Source organism: Oncorhynchus tshawytscha, linkage group LG16 (assembly GCF_018296145.1).
Source record: "Oncorhynchus tshawytscha isolate Ot180627B linkage group LG16, Otsh_v2.0, whole genome shotgun sequence".
In the NCBI taxonomy this organism is placed as follows: domain Eukaryota; kingdom Metazoa; phylum Chordata; class Actinopteri; order Salmoniformes; family Salmonidae; genus Oncorhynchus; species Oncorhynchus tshawytscha.
The window spans coordinates 5,110,972-5,128,420 of NC_056444.1; the positions used below are offsets into that span (position 1 = coordinate 5,110,972).

At 44.7% G+C, this 17,449-nt stretch overlaps 1 protein-coding gene across 2 annotated transcripts in view; it reads left to right on the forward strand.

Moving 5' to 3' along the window:
* The window catches only part of LOC112236354 (transient receptor potential cation channel subfamily A member 1-like), a 76,341-nt gene that overhangs the window by 58,089 nt on the left and 803 nt on the right, over nt 1-17,449 (forward strand). Inside the window, exons 14-28 of one of the 2 annotated variants that reach the window (XM_042298694.1) lie at nt 965-1,079; nt 1,738-1,904; nt 2,559-2,649; nt 3,066-3,125; nt 3,411-3,509; nt 3,825-3,895; nt 7,194-7,353; nt 8,541-8,630; nt 9,069-9,238; nt 9,387-9,516; nt 11,474-11,656; nt 13,092-13,160; nt 13,468-13,569; nt 15,837-15,952; nt 17,309-17,439. In XM_042298694.1, coding sequence (XP_042154628.1) covers nt 965-1,079; nt 1,738-1,904; nt 2,559-2,649; nt 3,066-3,125; nt 3,411-3,509; nt 3,825-3,895; nt 7,194-7,353; nt 8,541-8,630; nt 9,069-9,238; nt 9,387-9,516; nt 11,474-11,656; nt 13,092-13,160; nt 13,468-13,569; nt 15,837-15,952; nt 17,309-17,345 — 1,660 coding nt within the window. In that variant the 3' untranslated portion in view covers nt 17,346-17,439. Of the gene's footprint in view, nt 1-964; nt 1,080-1,737; nt 1,905-2,558; nt 2,650-3,065; nt 3,126-3,410; nt 3,510-3,824; nt 3,896-7,193; nt 7,354-8,540; nt 8,631-9,068; nt 9,239-9,386; nt 9,517-11,473; nt 11,657-13,091; nt 13,161-13,467; nt 13,570-15,836; nt 15,953-17,308; nt 17,440-17,449 lie in introns of those variants that run through there. The other variant, XM_042298693.1, reaches the window with a different exon arrangement.

Genomic DNA, 17,449 nt, shown 5'->3' on the forward strand with positions numbered 1-17,449 from the left:
GTCTGTCTGCCTGCCTGCCTGCCTGTCTGTCTGTCTGTCTGTCTGTCTGTCTGTCTGTCTGTCTGTCTGTCTGTCTGTCTGTCTGTCTGTCTGTCTGTCTGTCTGTCTGTCTGTCTGTCTGTCTGTCTGTCTGTCTGTCTGTCTGTCTGTCTGTCTGTCTGTCTGTCTGTCTGTCTGTCTCTCTCCATTCATTAGTGCACTGTGTCATGAGAATTATGTTCTCAATGTTCATAAACCAATTCAATTAAACTACTCAGTCTGCTAATCAGGATTTGTAAGAGACTGATTGAAATTAAACAGACGGAGGCCCAGTCTTCAATACTCAAATGTTTATTCACGGCAACGTTCTGGTCTGTTGTACAAAATAATTCATTTTATACTGACTTCTCACGCACACACTTCCACACAAACATACGCACACACATTTACACTAACTTACGCACACACATTTACACTAACTTACGCACACACTTCCACACAACTACGCACACACATTTACACTAACATACGCACACACATTTACACTAACATACGCACACACATTCACACAAACATACGCACACACATTCACACAAACATACGCACACACATTCACACTAACATACGCACACAATGTCCTGCTACCCAGCCGACAAAGATTAGGGGATTCCGTGAGACTTACTCCCCGTCCTCCCTCAGGATAGGGAGACCCTGGGAAGTACTCTCAGTGACCCCAGCCAAGGTCAGCACCGAATCCAAGGTCGGCACCGACAGTTGTTTTTTAAGACGTTATTATAGACATATTGTACAGACTATGGTTGTACATAATTCTAATCAATTTCATACGATTATATGGCTTCAGGGTGGATTATTCTAGTCATTCATATACAGTACATTCCATCAACAGTCTGTCTATTCCTCAGTGTTGTCTGTCTGTCTGTCTGTCTATTCCTCAGTGGTGTCTGTCTGTCTCTCTCTTCCATAGTGATTACAAAGGGAGGACCTGTTTACACCATGCAGCGTCAGAGGGGTACACCCAGACCATGAAGATCGTCCTGGCCACCAACATCAAACTACTGGACAAGCTGGATGAGGATGGGGTTCGGACAACCTTAATGTTCCGTTCAGACAACCTCTGTTTCATTCAGACAACCTCTATGCTTCGTCCAGACAACCTCTATGTTTCGTTCAGACAACCTCTATGTTCCGTTCAGACAACCTTAATGTTCCGTTCAGACAACCTCTGTTTCGTTCAGACAACCTCTATGCTTCGTTCAGACAACCTCTGTTTCGTTCAGACAACCTCTATGTTTCATTCAGACAACCTCTATGTTTCATTCAGACAACCTCTATGTTTCGTTCAGACAACCTCTATGTTTCATTCAGACAACCTCTATGTTTCGTTCAGACAACCTCTATGTTTCATTCAGACAACCTCTATATTTCGTTCAGACAACCTCTATGCTTCGTTCAGACAACCTCTATGTTTCAGGACAAATCCATTTTGTAAACATAATTCCATTTTTAGCCAATAAGTATACAAAATAAAACTAAACACAAAACAAAACAGTCATGATGTGTAGCCTAGCCAGACATTCTAACAGCAATAAGCACCCTCTTTGGAAACCAAATGATTCATTTTTAAATGTTTTTATTCTTCAGATACTGAATGAATGAATGGATAAACGTGCCTGGTGATGTGTTGGTTCGTTGATGATTTGAATTCACAAATCGTGTTGTTGTTGTTGTTGTGATCAGAGCACTGCGCTGCACTTGGCAGCCCGGGAGGGTCACGTAGCAGCGGTGAGACTGCTGCTCCAGAGAGGGGCGGAGATCAGCCTCAACAAGAACCACGCCTCCTTCTTCCACGAAGCACTGCAACATGGGAGGAAGGACGTGATTAACGCCATCATCGACAGTGACAGGTCAGTCCAGAAAACTAATACTTTATTGATCCAGTCCACGGACATTCTTCTACTTTGTACCTGACCCCCTTTCAAAAAGACAGAGGTTGGAACAGGGGGCAGCCACGGTGCACTGAGCAGTGTTAGGGGACCAATGGGTTATTCTAGTGGGCTTAGGGTTGCGAAATTCTGGTGATTTAACCACAATTCCCAGGTAAAAAAAAAAAATCCTAGCTGGAAATTTCCTGGAATTAATAGGGAATAAGAAGGAAATCCACAGTCCTCTGAACGGGATATTTGGAAAATCTGCAGATTTTGGGAATGTTATTGGGATTTTACAACCCTAGTCTCCTGGTCCAATCACAAGGAGAGGATCACAGACTTGGGATTTTACAACCCTAGTCTAGTGGTCCAATCACAAGGAGAGGATCACAGACTTGGGATTTTACAACCCTAGTCTAGTGGTCCTTATCCTTTCTCTGTCATGGGTTTCTCCTGGTCCAATCACAAGGAGAGGATCACAGACTTGGGATTTTACAACCCTAGTCTAGTGGTCCTTATCCTTTCTCTGCCATGGGTTTCTCCTGGTCCAATCACAAGGAGAGGATCACAGACTTTGGCCCTTCCAGATAAAGACATGTTCATGTGTATGTGTTTGTTGTTTGTGTTTTACAGATGTACTCACATCCTGAGTATGTTCAAACGTGATGCTGGCCATCGTTGTCCAGTGTTGGACCTGGTTGACTTGCTGCCAGAGTCTTGCAAGGTTTGCTCCAACTTTCTTGGTAAAATAGGGGTTAGTGAGGATACGTTTGAGCCTCAACTTTTTTTTAAAGTCGGTGAAGGAATCAAATCAAATCAAATTTGATTTGATTTGATTTTGAAGGAAGAAATATATTGAGAAATGAGAGTAACATGTAGCCTACTGTATTTTACAAAATAACATTTGATTTGATTTAAATGGGTGTCCTGAGAACAAATATATTATATCACCCATGTCATTGCTGAAAACTAGAAGTTCAAGTTTTCAGTCAACTTAGTTGATAAAATAAGGTTTAATGATAATATGCTTGTGCATTGACTGTTACAAATACATAAACGTGGAGGAAAATCCCAAGTGACCATTAGTTTAACCAGGAGGTTAACCAGGTGATTTCACCTCATCTCCCTGTACCTGTTCAGTACCTTCTGGATCGCTGCATTAGAGAATCAGACGACGATACCAGAAGTCCTGACTACCATGTGAGTATATTCTACCATATGCACTTAATGCTAGGGATGCAAAATGACAGTACACTTTTACACAAAAAATCCCTGGTTTTACAGAAATTTTGGTTGGAGGATTCCCTATTTCACTGCGTATTCCCTCTAGATTCCAGAAATCTCCCAGAATTTCATGGAAAACCTGAACAATTTGGGGTTAGATCCTGGAATTTTGCAACCCTACTGTACGATTTCAGTTAAAAAATAAATACAAATCTGAACGTTTCTTACAATTTTAAATGTTGTTTTCTTTCTTTTGTGTAGATCGACTACAATTTCCAGTGGCTTCAGGCTCCAATAGCACTGACGAAGCATGCAAAGGCAGACAAAGGCCTGAAGATCCAGCCTCTGGCCACTCTGAATGTAAGAACACTACAAGTACATTAGACAATTTTTTTTAACCTCAGCTTCTATTGTAGATTTAGTGTAAAAGCAAACCTGTACTGTTCAGAACAGTGAGCTCCTGTGGCAGCGAGAGTTCTAACGAGAACAGGGTTTCACCTGTAAAACAGCCTGGTGAAGGTCTATTGGGACAGAAACGTTGGTGTACAAAAGATCCATTAGCTGTTGGAAGCATCAAGATCACCAGTGTGCTAGAGTTAAATGTTTTATTAAGAGAGAGATTATTATAACATACAATGATCCAAATACTCACCAACCTTTTATTCTCTCTCTCAGGCCATGGTGAAATACAACCGCATAGAGCTCCTCTCACACCCCGTCTGCAAGAAATACCTGGAGATGAAGTGGTCAGTATTGAGAGTAATTTTTTTTTAACCTTTATTTAACTAGGCATGTCAGTTAAGAACAAATTCTTATTTTCAATGACAGTGGGTTAACTGCCTGTTCAGGGGCAGAACGACAGATTTGTACCTTGTCAGGTTACTAGTCCAACGCTCTAACCACTAGGCTACCCTAGGACCCTATTCTGTATAGCAAAGGGTTGAACCGAAATTATTTCACAATCGCTTCATTTTAAACAGAACCATAATTTGTTAAGTTTCTTTCCACTGTTCAGGCCAGCAACATAAAGTTCTGAACCGGTTCGAACCACCAAAAAAGTTTATATCAGTCCTTTTTAACCTGTAAAATCATGTTTGTTTTTTAAAAATTTAGCCCATTAAACTACTTCACCAATCAGTGCGGATCGAGCAGGTAAGCTAGTTGTTAACATGTCTGATGGACAAACAATTGTAGCCTATGGTGCAAGATGAGAGCGAGATTGGAATGACGGGGAGGCTTGAAGCGCTGGGCACCTTGTTATGACATGCATTATCTGAATTAGGTCCACAGAATTATATCTAGGAGGAGTGGCTTGTAAGGAGGAACTTTGAATGTCCTTTGAGCTAGCTAGCTAACAAGCTTGTGTGTGCAGAGCGGCACCAGAATTAAAAACACATCTCACCTTTTTGTAGTTAATAAACTAGGCATATAGTATCCTTAACTAGCATTGAAGATGCTAATCCATTCTTCTCTAGCTAATAAAAAATCTCTCCCCATCTTCTGAATCACAATTCTAATGTCAGTACAGTAGCCTACGCTTCAGAGGGGGGGAGGGGTTACAGTAGTCTACGCTTCAGAGGAGGGAGGGGCTACAGTAGCCTACGCTTCAGAGGAGGGAGGGGCTACAGTAGTCTACGCTTCAGAGGGGGGGAGGGGTTACAGTAGCCTACGCTTCAGAGGGGGAGGGGTTACAGTAGCCTACGCTTCAGAGGGGGGAGGGGCTACAGTAGTCTACGCTTCAGAGGGGGAGGGGTTACAGTAGCCTACGCTTCAGAGGGGGCGGGGCTACAGTAGCCTACGCTTCAGAGGGGGAGGGGTTACAGTAGTCTACGCTTCAGAGGAGGGAGGGGCTACAGTAGCCTACGCTTCAGAGGGGGAGGGGCTACAGTAGCCTACGCTTCAGAGGGGGAGGGGTTACAGTAGTCTACGCTTCAGAGGAGGGAGGGGCTACAGTAGTCTACGCTTCAGAGGAGGGAGGGGCTACAGTAGTCTACGCTTCAGAGGGGGGCTACAGTAGTCTACGCTTCAGAGGGGGAGGGGCTACAGTAGTCTACGCTTCAGAGGAGGGAGGGGCTACAGTAGTCTACGCTTCAGAGGGGGAGGGGCTACAGTAGTCTACGCTTCAGAGGGGGAGGGGCTACAGTAGTCTATGCTTCAGAGGGAGGAGGGGCTACAGTAGTCTACGCTTCAGAGGGGGAGGGGCTACAGTAGTCTACGCTTCAGAGGAGGAAGGGGATACAGTAGTCTATGCTTCAGAGGGGGGCTACAGTAGCCTATGCTTCAGAGGGGGAGGGGCTACAGTAGTCTATGCTTCAGAGGGAGGAGGGGCTACAGTAGTCTACGCTTCAGAGGGGGCTATAGTAGTCTACGCTTCAGAGGGGGAGGGGCTACAGTAGCCTATGCTTCAGAGGGGAGGGGCTACAGTAGTCTACGCTTCAGAGGAGGGAGGGGCTACAGTAGTCTACGCTTCAGAGGAGGGAGGGGCTACAGTAGTCTACGCTTCAGAGGGGGAGGGGCTACAGTAGTCTACGCTTCCGAGGAGGGAGGGGCTACAGTAGTCTACGCTTCAGAGGGGGAGGGGCTACAGTAGTCTACGCTTCGGAAGGGGAGGGGCTACAGTAGTCTACGCTTCAGAGGGGGAGGGGCTACAGTAGTCTACGCTTCAGAGGAGGGAGGGGCTACAGTAGTCTATGCTTCAGAGGGGGGCTACAGTAGTCTATGCTTCAGAGGGGGAGGGGCTAATGTAGTCTATGCTTCAGAGGGAGGAGGGGCTACAGTAGCCTATGCTTCAGAGGGGAGGGGCTACAGTAGCCTATGCTTCAGAGGGGAGGGGCTACAGTAGCCTATGCTTCAGAGGGGAGGGGCTACAGTAGCCTATGCTTCAGAGGGGAGGGGCTACAGTAGCCTATGCTTCAGAGGGGAGGGGCTACAGTAGCCTATGCTTCAGAGGGGGAGGGGCTACAGTAGCCTATGCTTAAGAGGGGGATGGGCTACAGTAGCCTATGCTTCAGAGGGGGAGGGGCTACAGTAGCCTATGCTTCAGAGGGGGAGGGGCTCACACACACTGGCAAAGATGTTTAACTTGCAGGCAGACACTGGCTTTGCTTTGTTGCAGTAGAAAAAACTGCCTGGAACGTTTGACTTTATTTGTATTTAACCTTCATTTAAACAAATTGTTATTTACAATGACTAAATAAAAAATAAAAATGTAGGACAAAACTTGCATCACGGCAAGAGACACCACAAAACTACACAAAGAGAGACCTAAGACAACAACACAGCATGGTAGAAACATAACATGACAACAACACGTTATCAAGACAACAAGGTAGCAGCACAAACTCGGTAGCATTAAATAATGTTGTTGACGGGCCTCCCGGGTGGCGCAGTGGTTAAGGGCGCTGTACTGCAGCGCCAGCTGTGCCATCAGAGTCCCTGGGTTCGCACCCAGGCTCTGTCGTAACCGGCCGTGACTGGGAGGTCCGTGGGGCGACGCACAATTGGCCTAGCGTCGCCCGGGTTAGGGAGGGCTTGGTCGGTAGGGGTGTCCTTGTCTCATCGCGCACCAGCGACTCCTGTGGCGGGCTGGGCGCAGTGTGCACTAACCAAGGTGGCCAGGTGCACAGTGTTTCCTCCGACACATTGGTTCGGCTGGCTTCCTGGTTGGATGCGCGCTGTGTTAAGAAGCAGTGCGTCTTGGTTGGATTGTGTATCGAAGGACACATGACTTTCAACCTTTGCCCCTCCCGAGCCCGTACGGGAGTTGTAGCGATGAGACAAGATAGTAGCTACTACAACAATTGGATACCACGAAATTGGGGATTAAAAAATTTATAATCATAATAATGTTGTTGACCGGTTCAAAAGCCTTTAAAAATAACATTTCTGTTCCAGAACAGTACACTTTCGTTCCAGATTCCGTTTCTGTTCCTTGAATTTTGTTCCAGTTTTCGGTTCTGTTCCCTGAACCGGTTCCAACCCCTGCTAAACAGTACACTGATTTCGACCCTAGGCTTTTATGATTCTTCTATTTCCTAACTCCAGGGTGGCCTACGGGAGCGCTGCCCACCTTCTGAACCTGTTCGTGTACCTGCTGGGTCTGCTTCCTCTCACCCACCTCATAGTGAGCCTGAGACCCAGCCTGGACTACACCGGCCCTGACAACACCACAGCTGTCACCATGTCACCCATTTCCTTCAGAGAGGTACTGTACACTAATACTGGCTGCATGGCTGTCAAATGCCAGGTGCTGTGGGCTCGGCTGTAATGGTGTGTGTGTTAGGAGAAATTGTAATGAAAGGAGCAGGTGCTTTGTGTTATTAACAAACAAAAGAAAACGAGTGCATGGGGGGTGAGACCTTGCCATCATGGATTGGCTAGTATCAATTTACTAGTGGGAATAAAAATGACATGATCCTCACACCGTGCCGTAGTATAGGTCTAGTGGTCAAGCAGTTGAATGGAAGTGATTTGCATTTTATGCATTCGCTAGTATACGCTATATAAACAACACATTGCTATAGGCAAGGTTCTCAAACTTGGTCCCTGGGACCCAAAGGGTCGCACATTTTGATGTTTTCCCGAGCACAACACTTCTGATTCAAATAGCCTAACCACCTCATCATCAAGACTAGGGAAAAAAAAAAAATGTGCACCCCAGGACCACGTTTGGGAAATGCTGCTATAGAAAGTATAGTCAAAGTTGCAGGTTATTGAATTGATTCATACAGTACATTACAACTGTCTCTAAGTAGTGCACTATATAGGGAATAGGGCGGCATTTGGAATGTTTATTTTATATTGTTATTTAATGTAGCTGACTGCCGCAGCAGAGAGTTAGTTCATACACATCGTCGCTGAAGAGCGTACTACACACAACGCAGCAATGTAATGTTGTCTGCAGTGGTTTGTACATCGTATTTGCTATTTCTAATTGCTACTAACTAATCTTTTTGCATCTCTATGTATCTTTTACCGGAAAACGGTTACATTTTGGGGGCTTCTTCCCTTGATTTCCTGTATAAAGTACAACCAGGGACCCTCTGCACACATCAACAACAGTCACCCACGAAGCATCGTTACCTATCGCTACACAAAAGCCGTGGCTCTTGCAGAGCAAGGGGAAGTGCAGTTGATTTGGCCGTACGCTTTCGATAAAACAATGAATCTGTCCACAGTTTGCTGATTTGTGAACCGGGTATTCACTGACAACAGAGCAGAGCGGGGTCTTCTTCCAATAATGTGTCACATGACCCGTCGTCCTGCAATCCAGGGAGAGAGGGGGGGAGAGGGCAAACACCACTGAACTAGTTGCAATACATGGAATCACTTGGAAGTTTATGTGATTTTGGGTAAACTTCTCCTTTAAATCTGACGACCTTTGACCCACAGCAAGGTTCCTTCCTGTCCAGCTGCATGGTGATGGTGCTGGTGATGAACATTTATTCCATGGGGAAGGAAGTGACGCAGATGTACCACCAGGTAGACCTTCAGTAACGTCTCCAGGCAGACATACAGACAAGTCACTCGTGATGGATCAGAGAGGGGGGGGGAGTCTCTTATTTAAACGTGTTATCACAGTACAAATGTGCCAAAATAGGAACTTTACAACTTTAACGATACAGGTTACTGGTGACTGCTGCCAGTTACTGCCTGTAACTATTTATTGTTGAGAGTTATAACGCTTTTATAAAGAAACCCGTTGGTTAAACAGTGATATATTATCAGTTCTTCCATGTGTGATCAATTGGGCTAATACAGCATCCCCCAAAAATATATTTTCAATAGGCTTCATCATTTGAATTCTCACTTAAGTTAGGTAAAGTTTTGTTTGTCTTGCAATAAAGTCAATTGAAGGCTCATTCTGAAAATGTAGAGTTTCAGACGTGTACCTGACATTCTCTTGTTTTCTCTCAATAGCGTTTGACTTACTTCAAGGATCCCTTTAACTATCAGGACTGGACCGTGGCCATCTTCTCTCTTCTCTTCGTCATCCCCCTGAATTTCAACGTTGAGGGGTCTTGGTACTGGCAGGCTGGGGCGATGGCAGTCTTTCAATCCTGGATTAGCTTCCTCTTCTATCTGCAAAGGTTTTTACCAACTGTCTTAACAATGTAGCTGACATTCCTCTGGTGTAGACTGACAATAAAAAAACTATTTTACTTAGTTTTTTTAAATATTGTAAGTAGCGCACATATCAAATGTTATTCAAATCCTTCCTGTGTTTCCTCTTGCCAGGTTTGAGCACTTTGGGATTTACGTGGTGATGTTTAACGAGATTGCGAAGACATTGTGGAAAATCCTACTGCTTTTCTTCTTTCTGATGCTGGCGTTTGCCTTGGTCTTCCATGCCCTCATGCTCAATCAGGTGAGAAGGGGCATCACAAACAGTGGTCCTTGGTCTTCCATGCCCTCATGCTCAATCAGGTGAGAAGGGGCATCACAAACAGTGGTCCTTGGTCTTCCATGCCCTCATGCTCAATCAGGTGAGAAGAGGCATCACAAACAGTGGTCCTTGGTCTTCCATGCCCTCATGCTCAATCAGGTGAGAAGAGACATTACAAACAGTGGTCCTTGGTCTTCCATGCCCTCGTGCTCATTCAGGTGAGAAGAGACATCCCAAACTTATGCCAAATGGCTGTGGGCTACACTAATTCATTTAGCAGACAAGATTTGCTTATAATTCCTAGGCATTATTTTAAAGTATGAAAAAAAACAATTGAACAAAGCTGAATAAAAGGATTCCCCCCTTTTTTTCAATTTTCTTCTAAAATGACAAACCCAAATCTAACTGCCTGTAGCTCAGGCCCTGAAGCAAGGAGATGCATATTCTTGGTACCATTTGAAAGGAAACACTTTGAAGTTTATGACCATATGAAAAGAATGTAGTTGAATATATCACATTAGATCTGGTAAAAGATAATACAAAGAAAAAAAACAACCGTTCTTTTGTACCATCATCTTTGAAATGCAAGAGAAAGGCCATAATGTATTTTTCCAGCCCAGTTGAGTTGCAATTTAGATTTTGGCCACTAGATGGCAGCAGAGTATGTGCAAAGTTTCAGACTGATCCAATGAACCATTGCATTTCTGTTCAAAATGCTGTTTTAGGACTGCTCAAATGTGCCTAATTTGTTTATTAATAACTTTTCTTGTTCAAAAGTGTGCACTCTCCTCAAACAATGGCATGGTATTATTTCACTGTAATAGCTACTGTAAATTGGCCAATGCAATTTGATTAACAATAATTTAAGCTTTATGCAAATATCAGACATGTCTATGTCCTGGGAAATGTTCTTGTTACTTATAACCTCATGCTAATCGCATTAGCCTACGTTAGCTGTCCCGTGGAAGGGACACCGGTCCCAAAGTTATAAAGTAGAAAGGTTATTTCCTACAAACGATTTGAGGAAGTGCGCATATAAGGCTATTATGTGTTGAGTGGTTAACAAAAACATAGGTCCTCCTATATGCTTAATGTAGAGTTATTTATGTAACTTTAGTTGTTTTACAAACGTTGGGCTGTATGTTTTGATTTTTAATACATTGTAAGGCTCCATGATGCGACTCTGATGATAATTTGAAAACAGTTGCTTGAAAGGCATGAGCTCTGGTTAGTTTTTTTTGCCCGGGCTGCACACACAACATCAGTCTCTCATTCACAATTTGACAGAATTTCACGGCGGCATCCCATTCATCCCATTTGTGTGGCCGTAATGCACCCTAAAAAAATCCATGCCTTTTGTGGCCAGTGGCCGTTGTGCCCTTGGCCCGGAGTGCTGCGTTATCATAGTATAGCCAGCTGCAGCTATCACCAAGCTATGCTAGCTAGCTGCTGTCAGCTTGGCTAAACACAAGGTCCGTACAGGCTTTAGCTTACACATAGAACTGACCATCTTGAGGTGGCAGGTCAGTCAGGAGGGGAGAAGTCCTCAACTTCAAAACTTCATTCTCTCCATAGAAAAGCTAGTTTAGTTTACCTCGCTGTACCTACTACTGCTCTTCGTTGTGATTGAATGGCAAAGACACACCCAAGAAACCCCCATATCAAACCACACCCCCAAGACAACTCTTGTTTGCCTTCAGTCATGGCTGCTAGCATTTCTTAATGAGCATTGATGAAAAACAAGGCCAAATCAGGAAGTGCAGATGCCCTATAAGGCCTAATGACGCCTTCATAAACCCTTCATAAGGCCTACATAGGTAATTTGTCATTTCAAAAAATCAACAAAGATATCTGAGATGGAACTAAGATCTGCTTATGTTTTAAGTCCTCTGCCATGTTCATGTCATCCCATTTCTCTTTCTCTCTTTTGTTGTTTCAGAAAGAGTTTGAGCGACTGGACCTGTCTGGGGTCCAGATCTTTGTGATGATGGTTGGAGAACTGAATTACCAAAGCAACATTCTGGACATATACCTAGACAACAAACTTCCATTTCCCTTCCTCACTTTCTATATGTTTGTGGTGTTTGTCATCCTAATGCCGATCCTGCTGATGAACATGATGGTAAGCATGTCCATGATCTAAAGCGTGTCACTGGAGGGACGAATCTCTGAGGGTTTTCACTCCTCCCTTGTACATGATTGGAACTCCCCTCACCTGGTTATCTAGGTCTTAATTAGACACAAATTGAAAGAAAATCATTTTAAAAACAGCACACACACGGCCCCTCCATAGAATATACCTTGACACCCCTGGTCCATCTCAACTGTCCAAAATGGCTTCCTCTTCTTGTCTCCTTACCTTAGATCTGTGTTGATGAATGGAAGGAGATGAGGCAGGAAAGATGGTTCTTATTTGAGTGTGTATGTCACGTCTTGATCTGTTTCACCTGTCCTTGTGATTGTCTCCACCCCCGCCCTCCAGGTGTCACCCATCTTCCCCATTATCCCCAGTGTATTTATACTTGTGTTTCCTGTTTGTCTGTTGCCAGTTCGTTTTGTTCTTCAAACCTACCAGCGGTTTTCACCCCTGCTCCTGTCTTGCATAATGTTCGTGTTTTTCCCGGTTTTGACCATTCATGCCTTTCCTGAGCCTACCTGCTGTCCTGTACCTTCTCACCACTACTCTGGATTATCGACCCCTGCCTGCCTTGACCTGTGGTTTGCCTGACCCTGTTGCTGTAATAAACATTGTGTCACGCACTGATCTGTTTCACCTGCTCCTTGTGATTGTCTCCACCCCCTCCAGGTGTCGCTTATTATCCCCAGTGTATTTATCCCTGTGTTTCCTGTCTCTCTGTGCCAGTGTATTTATCCCTGTGTTTCCTGTCTCTCTGTTCCAGTTCATCTTGTATGTTTTCCAAGTAAACCAGCGTTCTTTTCCCCGTTCTCCTGCTTTTTGCTATTCTCCTTTTTCAAGTCCTACTGGTTTTGACCCTTGCCTGTTTCTGGACTTTGTACCCGCCTGCCTGACCATTCTGCCGGCCCTGACCACGAGCCTGTCTGCCACTCTGTACCTCCTGGACTCTGATCTGGTTTTGACCTTTAACCTGTCCATGATCATTCTCTTGCCTATTCCTTTTGGATTATTAAACATTGTAAGACTCCAACCATCTGCCTCCTGTGTCTGCATCTGGGTCTCGCATTGTGTCATGATACATTGTTACTTCGACATAGTCTGCAATTGGGTCTTACCTTCGAACCTGATAGTGCTGTAGGAAGGTTTATTGTGATGTGTCTTGTCTTGGAGGCAAAACTGAGCTATTTCGACTAGGTGGGCCAGCTGCAAAGTCAAAATTGTCTATAATGTAAAAATGTAAACAAATGTTAATAAAATAGCTTTTTTGTAATCATTTAAGGTTAAGGTTAGGCATTAGGGTGTGCAGTGTGGTTAAAGTTAAGGTTTGTATGACTTTGTGGCTGTGCCAGCTAGTGACCACTCTGCAGAGTTGCCTCCAGAACAACATTCATGACTAAAAATGCTGACCTACGTGTTGTAGATCGGTTTGGCAGTCGGAGACATCGCTGAGGTAAAGAGAACCGCAGGTCTGAAGAGAATAGCCATGCAGGTGTGTAGCTGACACTCATCCTTTTGTTAAGATAAAATTACAGACACCATACATAACATCTAATGGATTCTTGTTTAGTGTGTTGCATATTTCCTCAAAGTCCTCAATTTAGAAAATTCCTTTAGACATTTGTCACTGAAGTGTATTGTAAAGTTGTTCTGATTGGGTCAACATCCCTTCCTCATCATACTGTACCCAATCATAGACCTACAACTATTCCCGAAACATTTCTTAAAGTCCTCAATATAACAAAATGCCATACTTGCTGATTTTGTTGACTGAAGGCATTGATTTATTTCCATGTCAGATCGAGCTCCACACCAATCTGGAGGAAAAGATGCCATACTGGTTGTTGAAGAGAGTGGACCAGTCATTCTTCACCATCTACCCCAACCGCAAGTGCTCCAAGGTGGGTATGGCTCCTGTCGGTAATATATCTCTAATTCCCAGGTTTTCCAAAAATACCGATTAAGAAATTCCATGAATCAGGAATAAGCAGGAGATCCAGAATCCTTCAACCAGAATTTTGGTCAAGTTACCGTAATTTTGCAACCCTCTACCTGGTGCGTTCCACTGATGTGATGGTAAGAAAGACACAAAACAAGCTGATCACCATTTGAGGTGAATAAATCAGTGCTCCCTGTGTTTTCAATGCGTCTTTACACTCGTACGAAAGAAAACATTCGCGAAAACATCGGTCACCTATCATCCTACTGGGGAAAATGAAACAGTCTTCACCTTCTACCATCCTACTGGGGAAAATGAAACAGTCTTCACCTTCTACCATCCTGCTAGGGAAAATGAAACAGTCTTCACCTTCTACCATCCTACTGGGGGGAAAATGAAACAGTCTTCACCTTCTACCATCCTACTGGGGGGAAAATGAAACAGTCTTCACCTTCTACCATCCCACAATAGGTGAATGATATGTAGATTAATCTCGATTGGTGTCTAAGTCAATATAGAGAAAGAGGTTGATAAATATGTATATATAAACTGCTCCAAAAAATAAAGGGAACACTTAAACAACACAATGTAACTCCAAGTCAATCACACTTCTGTGAAATCAAACTGTCCACTTAGGAAGCAACACTGATTGACAATCAATTTCACATGCTGTTGTGCAAATGGAATAGACAATAGGTGGAAATTATAGGCAATTAGCAAGACACCCCCCAATAAAGGAGTGGTTCTGCAGGTGGTGACCACAGACCACTTCTCAGTTCCTATGCTTCCTGGCTGATGTTTTGGTCACTTTTGAATGCTGCCGGTGCTTTCACTCTAGTGGTAGCATGAGACAGAGTCTACAACCCACACAAGTGGCTCAGGTAGTGCAGCTCAGCCAGGATGCCACATCATTGCGAGCTGTGGCAAGAAGGTTTGCTGTGTCTGTCAGCGTAGTGTCCAGAGCATGGAGGTGCTACAAGGAGACAGGCCAGTACATCAGGAGTCATGGAGGAGGCCGTAGGAGGGCAACAACCCAGCAGCAGGAACGCTACCTCCGCCTTTGTGCAAGAGCACTGCCGGAGCCCTGCAAAATGACCTTCAGCAGGCCACAAATGTGCATGTGTCTGCTCAAACGGTAAGAAACAGACTCCATGAGGGTGGTATGAGGGCCCGACATCCACAGGTGGGGGTTGTGCTTACAGCCCAACACCGTGCAGGGCGTTTGGCATTTGCCAGAGAACACCAAGATTGGCAAATTCACCACTGGCGCCCTGTGCTCTTCACAGATGAAAGCAGGTTCACACTGAGCACATGTGACAGACGTGACAGTCTGGAGACACCGTGGAGAACGTTCTGCTGCCTGCAACATCCTCCAGCATGACCGGTTTGGCGGTGGGTCGGTCATGGTGTGGGGTGGCATTTCTTTGGGGGGGCGCACAGCCTCCATGTGCTCGCCAGAGGTAGCCTGACTGCCATTAGGTACCGAGATGAGCTCCTCAGACCCCTTGTGAGACCATATGCTGGTGAGGTTGGCCCTGGGTTCCTCCTAATGCAAGACAATGCTAGACCTCATGTGGCTGGAGTGTTTCAGCAGTTCCTGCAAGAGGAAGAGGAAGGCATTGATGCTATGGACTGGCCCGCCCGTTCCCCAGACATGAATCCAATTGAGCACATCTGGGACATCATGTCTCGCTCCATCCACCAACGCCACGTTGCACCACAGACTGTCCAGGAGTTGGCGGATGCTTTTTTCCAGGTCTGGGAGGAGATCCCTCAGGAAACCATCTGCCACCTCATCAGGAGCATGCCCAGGCGTTGTAGGGAGGTCATACAGGCACGTGGAGGCCACACACACTACTGAGCCTCATTTTGACTTCTTTTAAGGACATTACATCAAAGTTGGATCAGCCTGTAGTGTGGTTTTCCACTTTAATTTTGAGTGTGACTCCAAATCCAGACCTCCATGGGTTGATACATTTGATTTCCATTGATAATTTTTGTGTGATTTTGTTGTCAGCACATTCAACTATGTAAAGAAAAAAGTATTTAATAAGAATATTTCATTCATTCAGATCTAGGATGTGTTATTTTAGTGTTCCCTTTATTTTTTTGAGCAGTGTATTATACACACATATAAACAGTATATACACAGTATACTGTATATAGTGTGTATATAGGACTTACTGTGGTTTGGAGAAATCAATGGTTCTTTGTTCTTTCTTTCAAAAGGCCTCAATACTACATTTCTGGAGTCAGGGAGAAGCAAACGAAGTGCAGACTCGTCTAATGACCAACTCATCAAATTCAACCTCTGTCGAGGCTGAACTACGCAGACAGAAGTACAGGTGTGTCACACACACACACACACACACACACACACACACACACACACACACACACACACACACACACAATCAGGGATCTGGAGTGTTTTAAATGGTGCGTGAGCTGCCTCTAGTGGTCTTATGTAAAAACCAGTGCCACTCTGTTAGATAGACTAGAGACGCAGCACAGGGAGATTTGACCAAATGTTGCTTTTTAAATTCTGCCCGTTTTTAAAAGCAACTCAAATTGTAAGAAAGTGCTCAACAGTAACATACTAAGTGCATATATGCTCTTAACACTAAGAGTAAGCAGAGCAACAGGGAGAGCCTCCCTACTGTAACTAAGCAGAGCAACAAGGAGATCCTCCCTACTGTAACTAAGCAGAGCAACAGGGAGAGCCTCCCTACTGTAACTAAGCAGAGCAACAGGGAAAGCCTCCCTACTGTAACTAAGCAGAGCAACAGGGAAAGCCTCCCTACTGTAACTAAGCAGAGCAACAAGGAGATCCTCCCTACTGTAACTAAGCAGAGCAACAGGGAAAGCCTCCCTACTGTAACTAAGCAGAGCAACAGGGAAAGCCTCCCTACTGTAACTAAGCAGAGCAACAAGGAGATCCTCCCTACTGTAACTAAGCAGAGCAACAAGGAAAGCCTCCCTACTGTAACTAAGCAGAGCAACAAGGAGAGCCTCCCTACTGTAACTAAGCAGAGCAACAAGGAGAGCCTCCCTACTGTAACTAAGCAGAGCAACAGGGAAAGCCTCCCTACTGTAACTAAGCAGAGCAACAGGGAAAGCCTCCCTACTGTAACTAAGCAGAGCAACAAGGAGATCCTCCCTACTGTAACTAAGCAGAGCAACAAGGAGATCCTCCCTACTGTAACTAAGCAGAGCAACAAGGAGATCCTCCCTACTGTAACTAAGCAGAGCAACAAGGAGATCCTCCCTACTGTAACTAAGCAGAGCAACAAGGAGATCCTCCCTACTGTAACTAAGCAGAGCAACAGGGAAAGCCTCCCTACTGTAACTAAGCAGAGCAATAGGGAGAGCCTCCCTACTGTAACTAAGCAGAGCAATAGGGAGAGCCTCCCTACTGTAACTAAGCAGAGCAACAGGGAAAGCCTCCCTACTGTAACTAAGCAGAGCAACAGGGAGAGCCTCCCTACTGTAACTAAGCAGAGCAAGAAGGAGATCCTCCCTACTGTAACTAAGCAGAGCAACAGGGAGAGCATCCCTACTGTAACTAAGCAGAGCAACAAGGAAATCCTCCCTACTGTAACTAAGCAGAGCAACAAGGAGATCCTCCCTACTGTAACTAAGCGGAAACATTGAGAAGCCAGTCAGACTGATAAAACCAAACATGTTTCTATATTTTCCAGACTGAAGGAGATATCCAGTGTGTATATCTCTATATAATCCCATACAGACTGAAGGAGATATCCAGTGTGTATATCTCTATATAATCCCATACAGACTGAAGGAGATATCCAGTGTGTATATCTCTATATAATCCCATACAG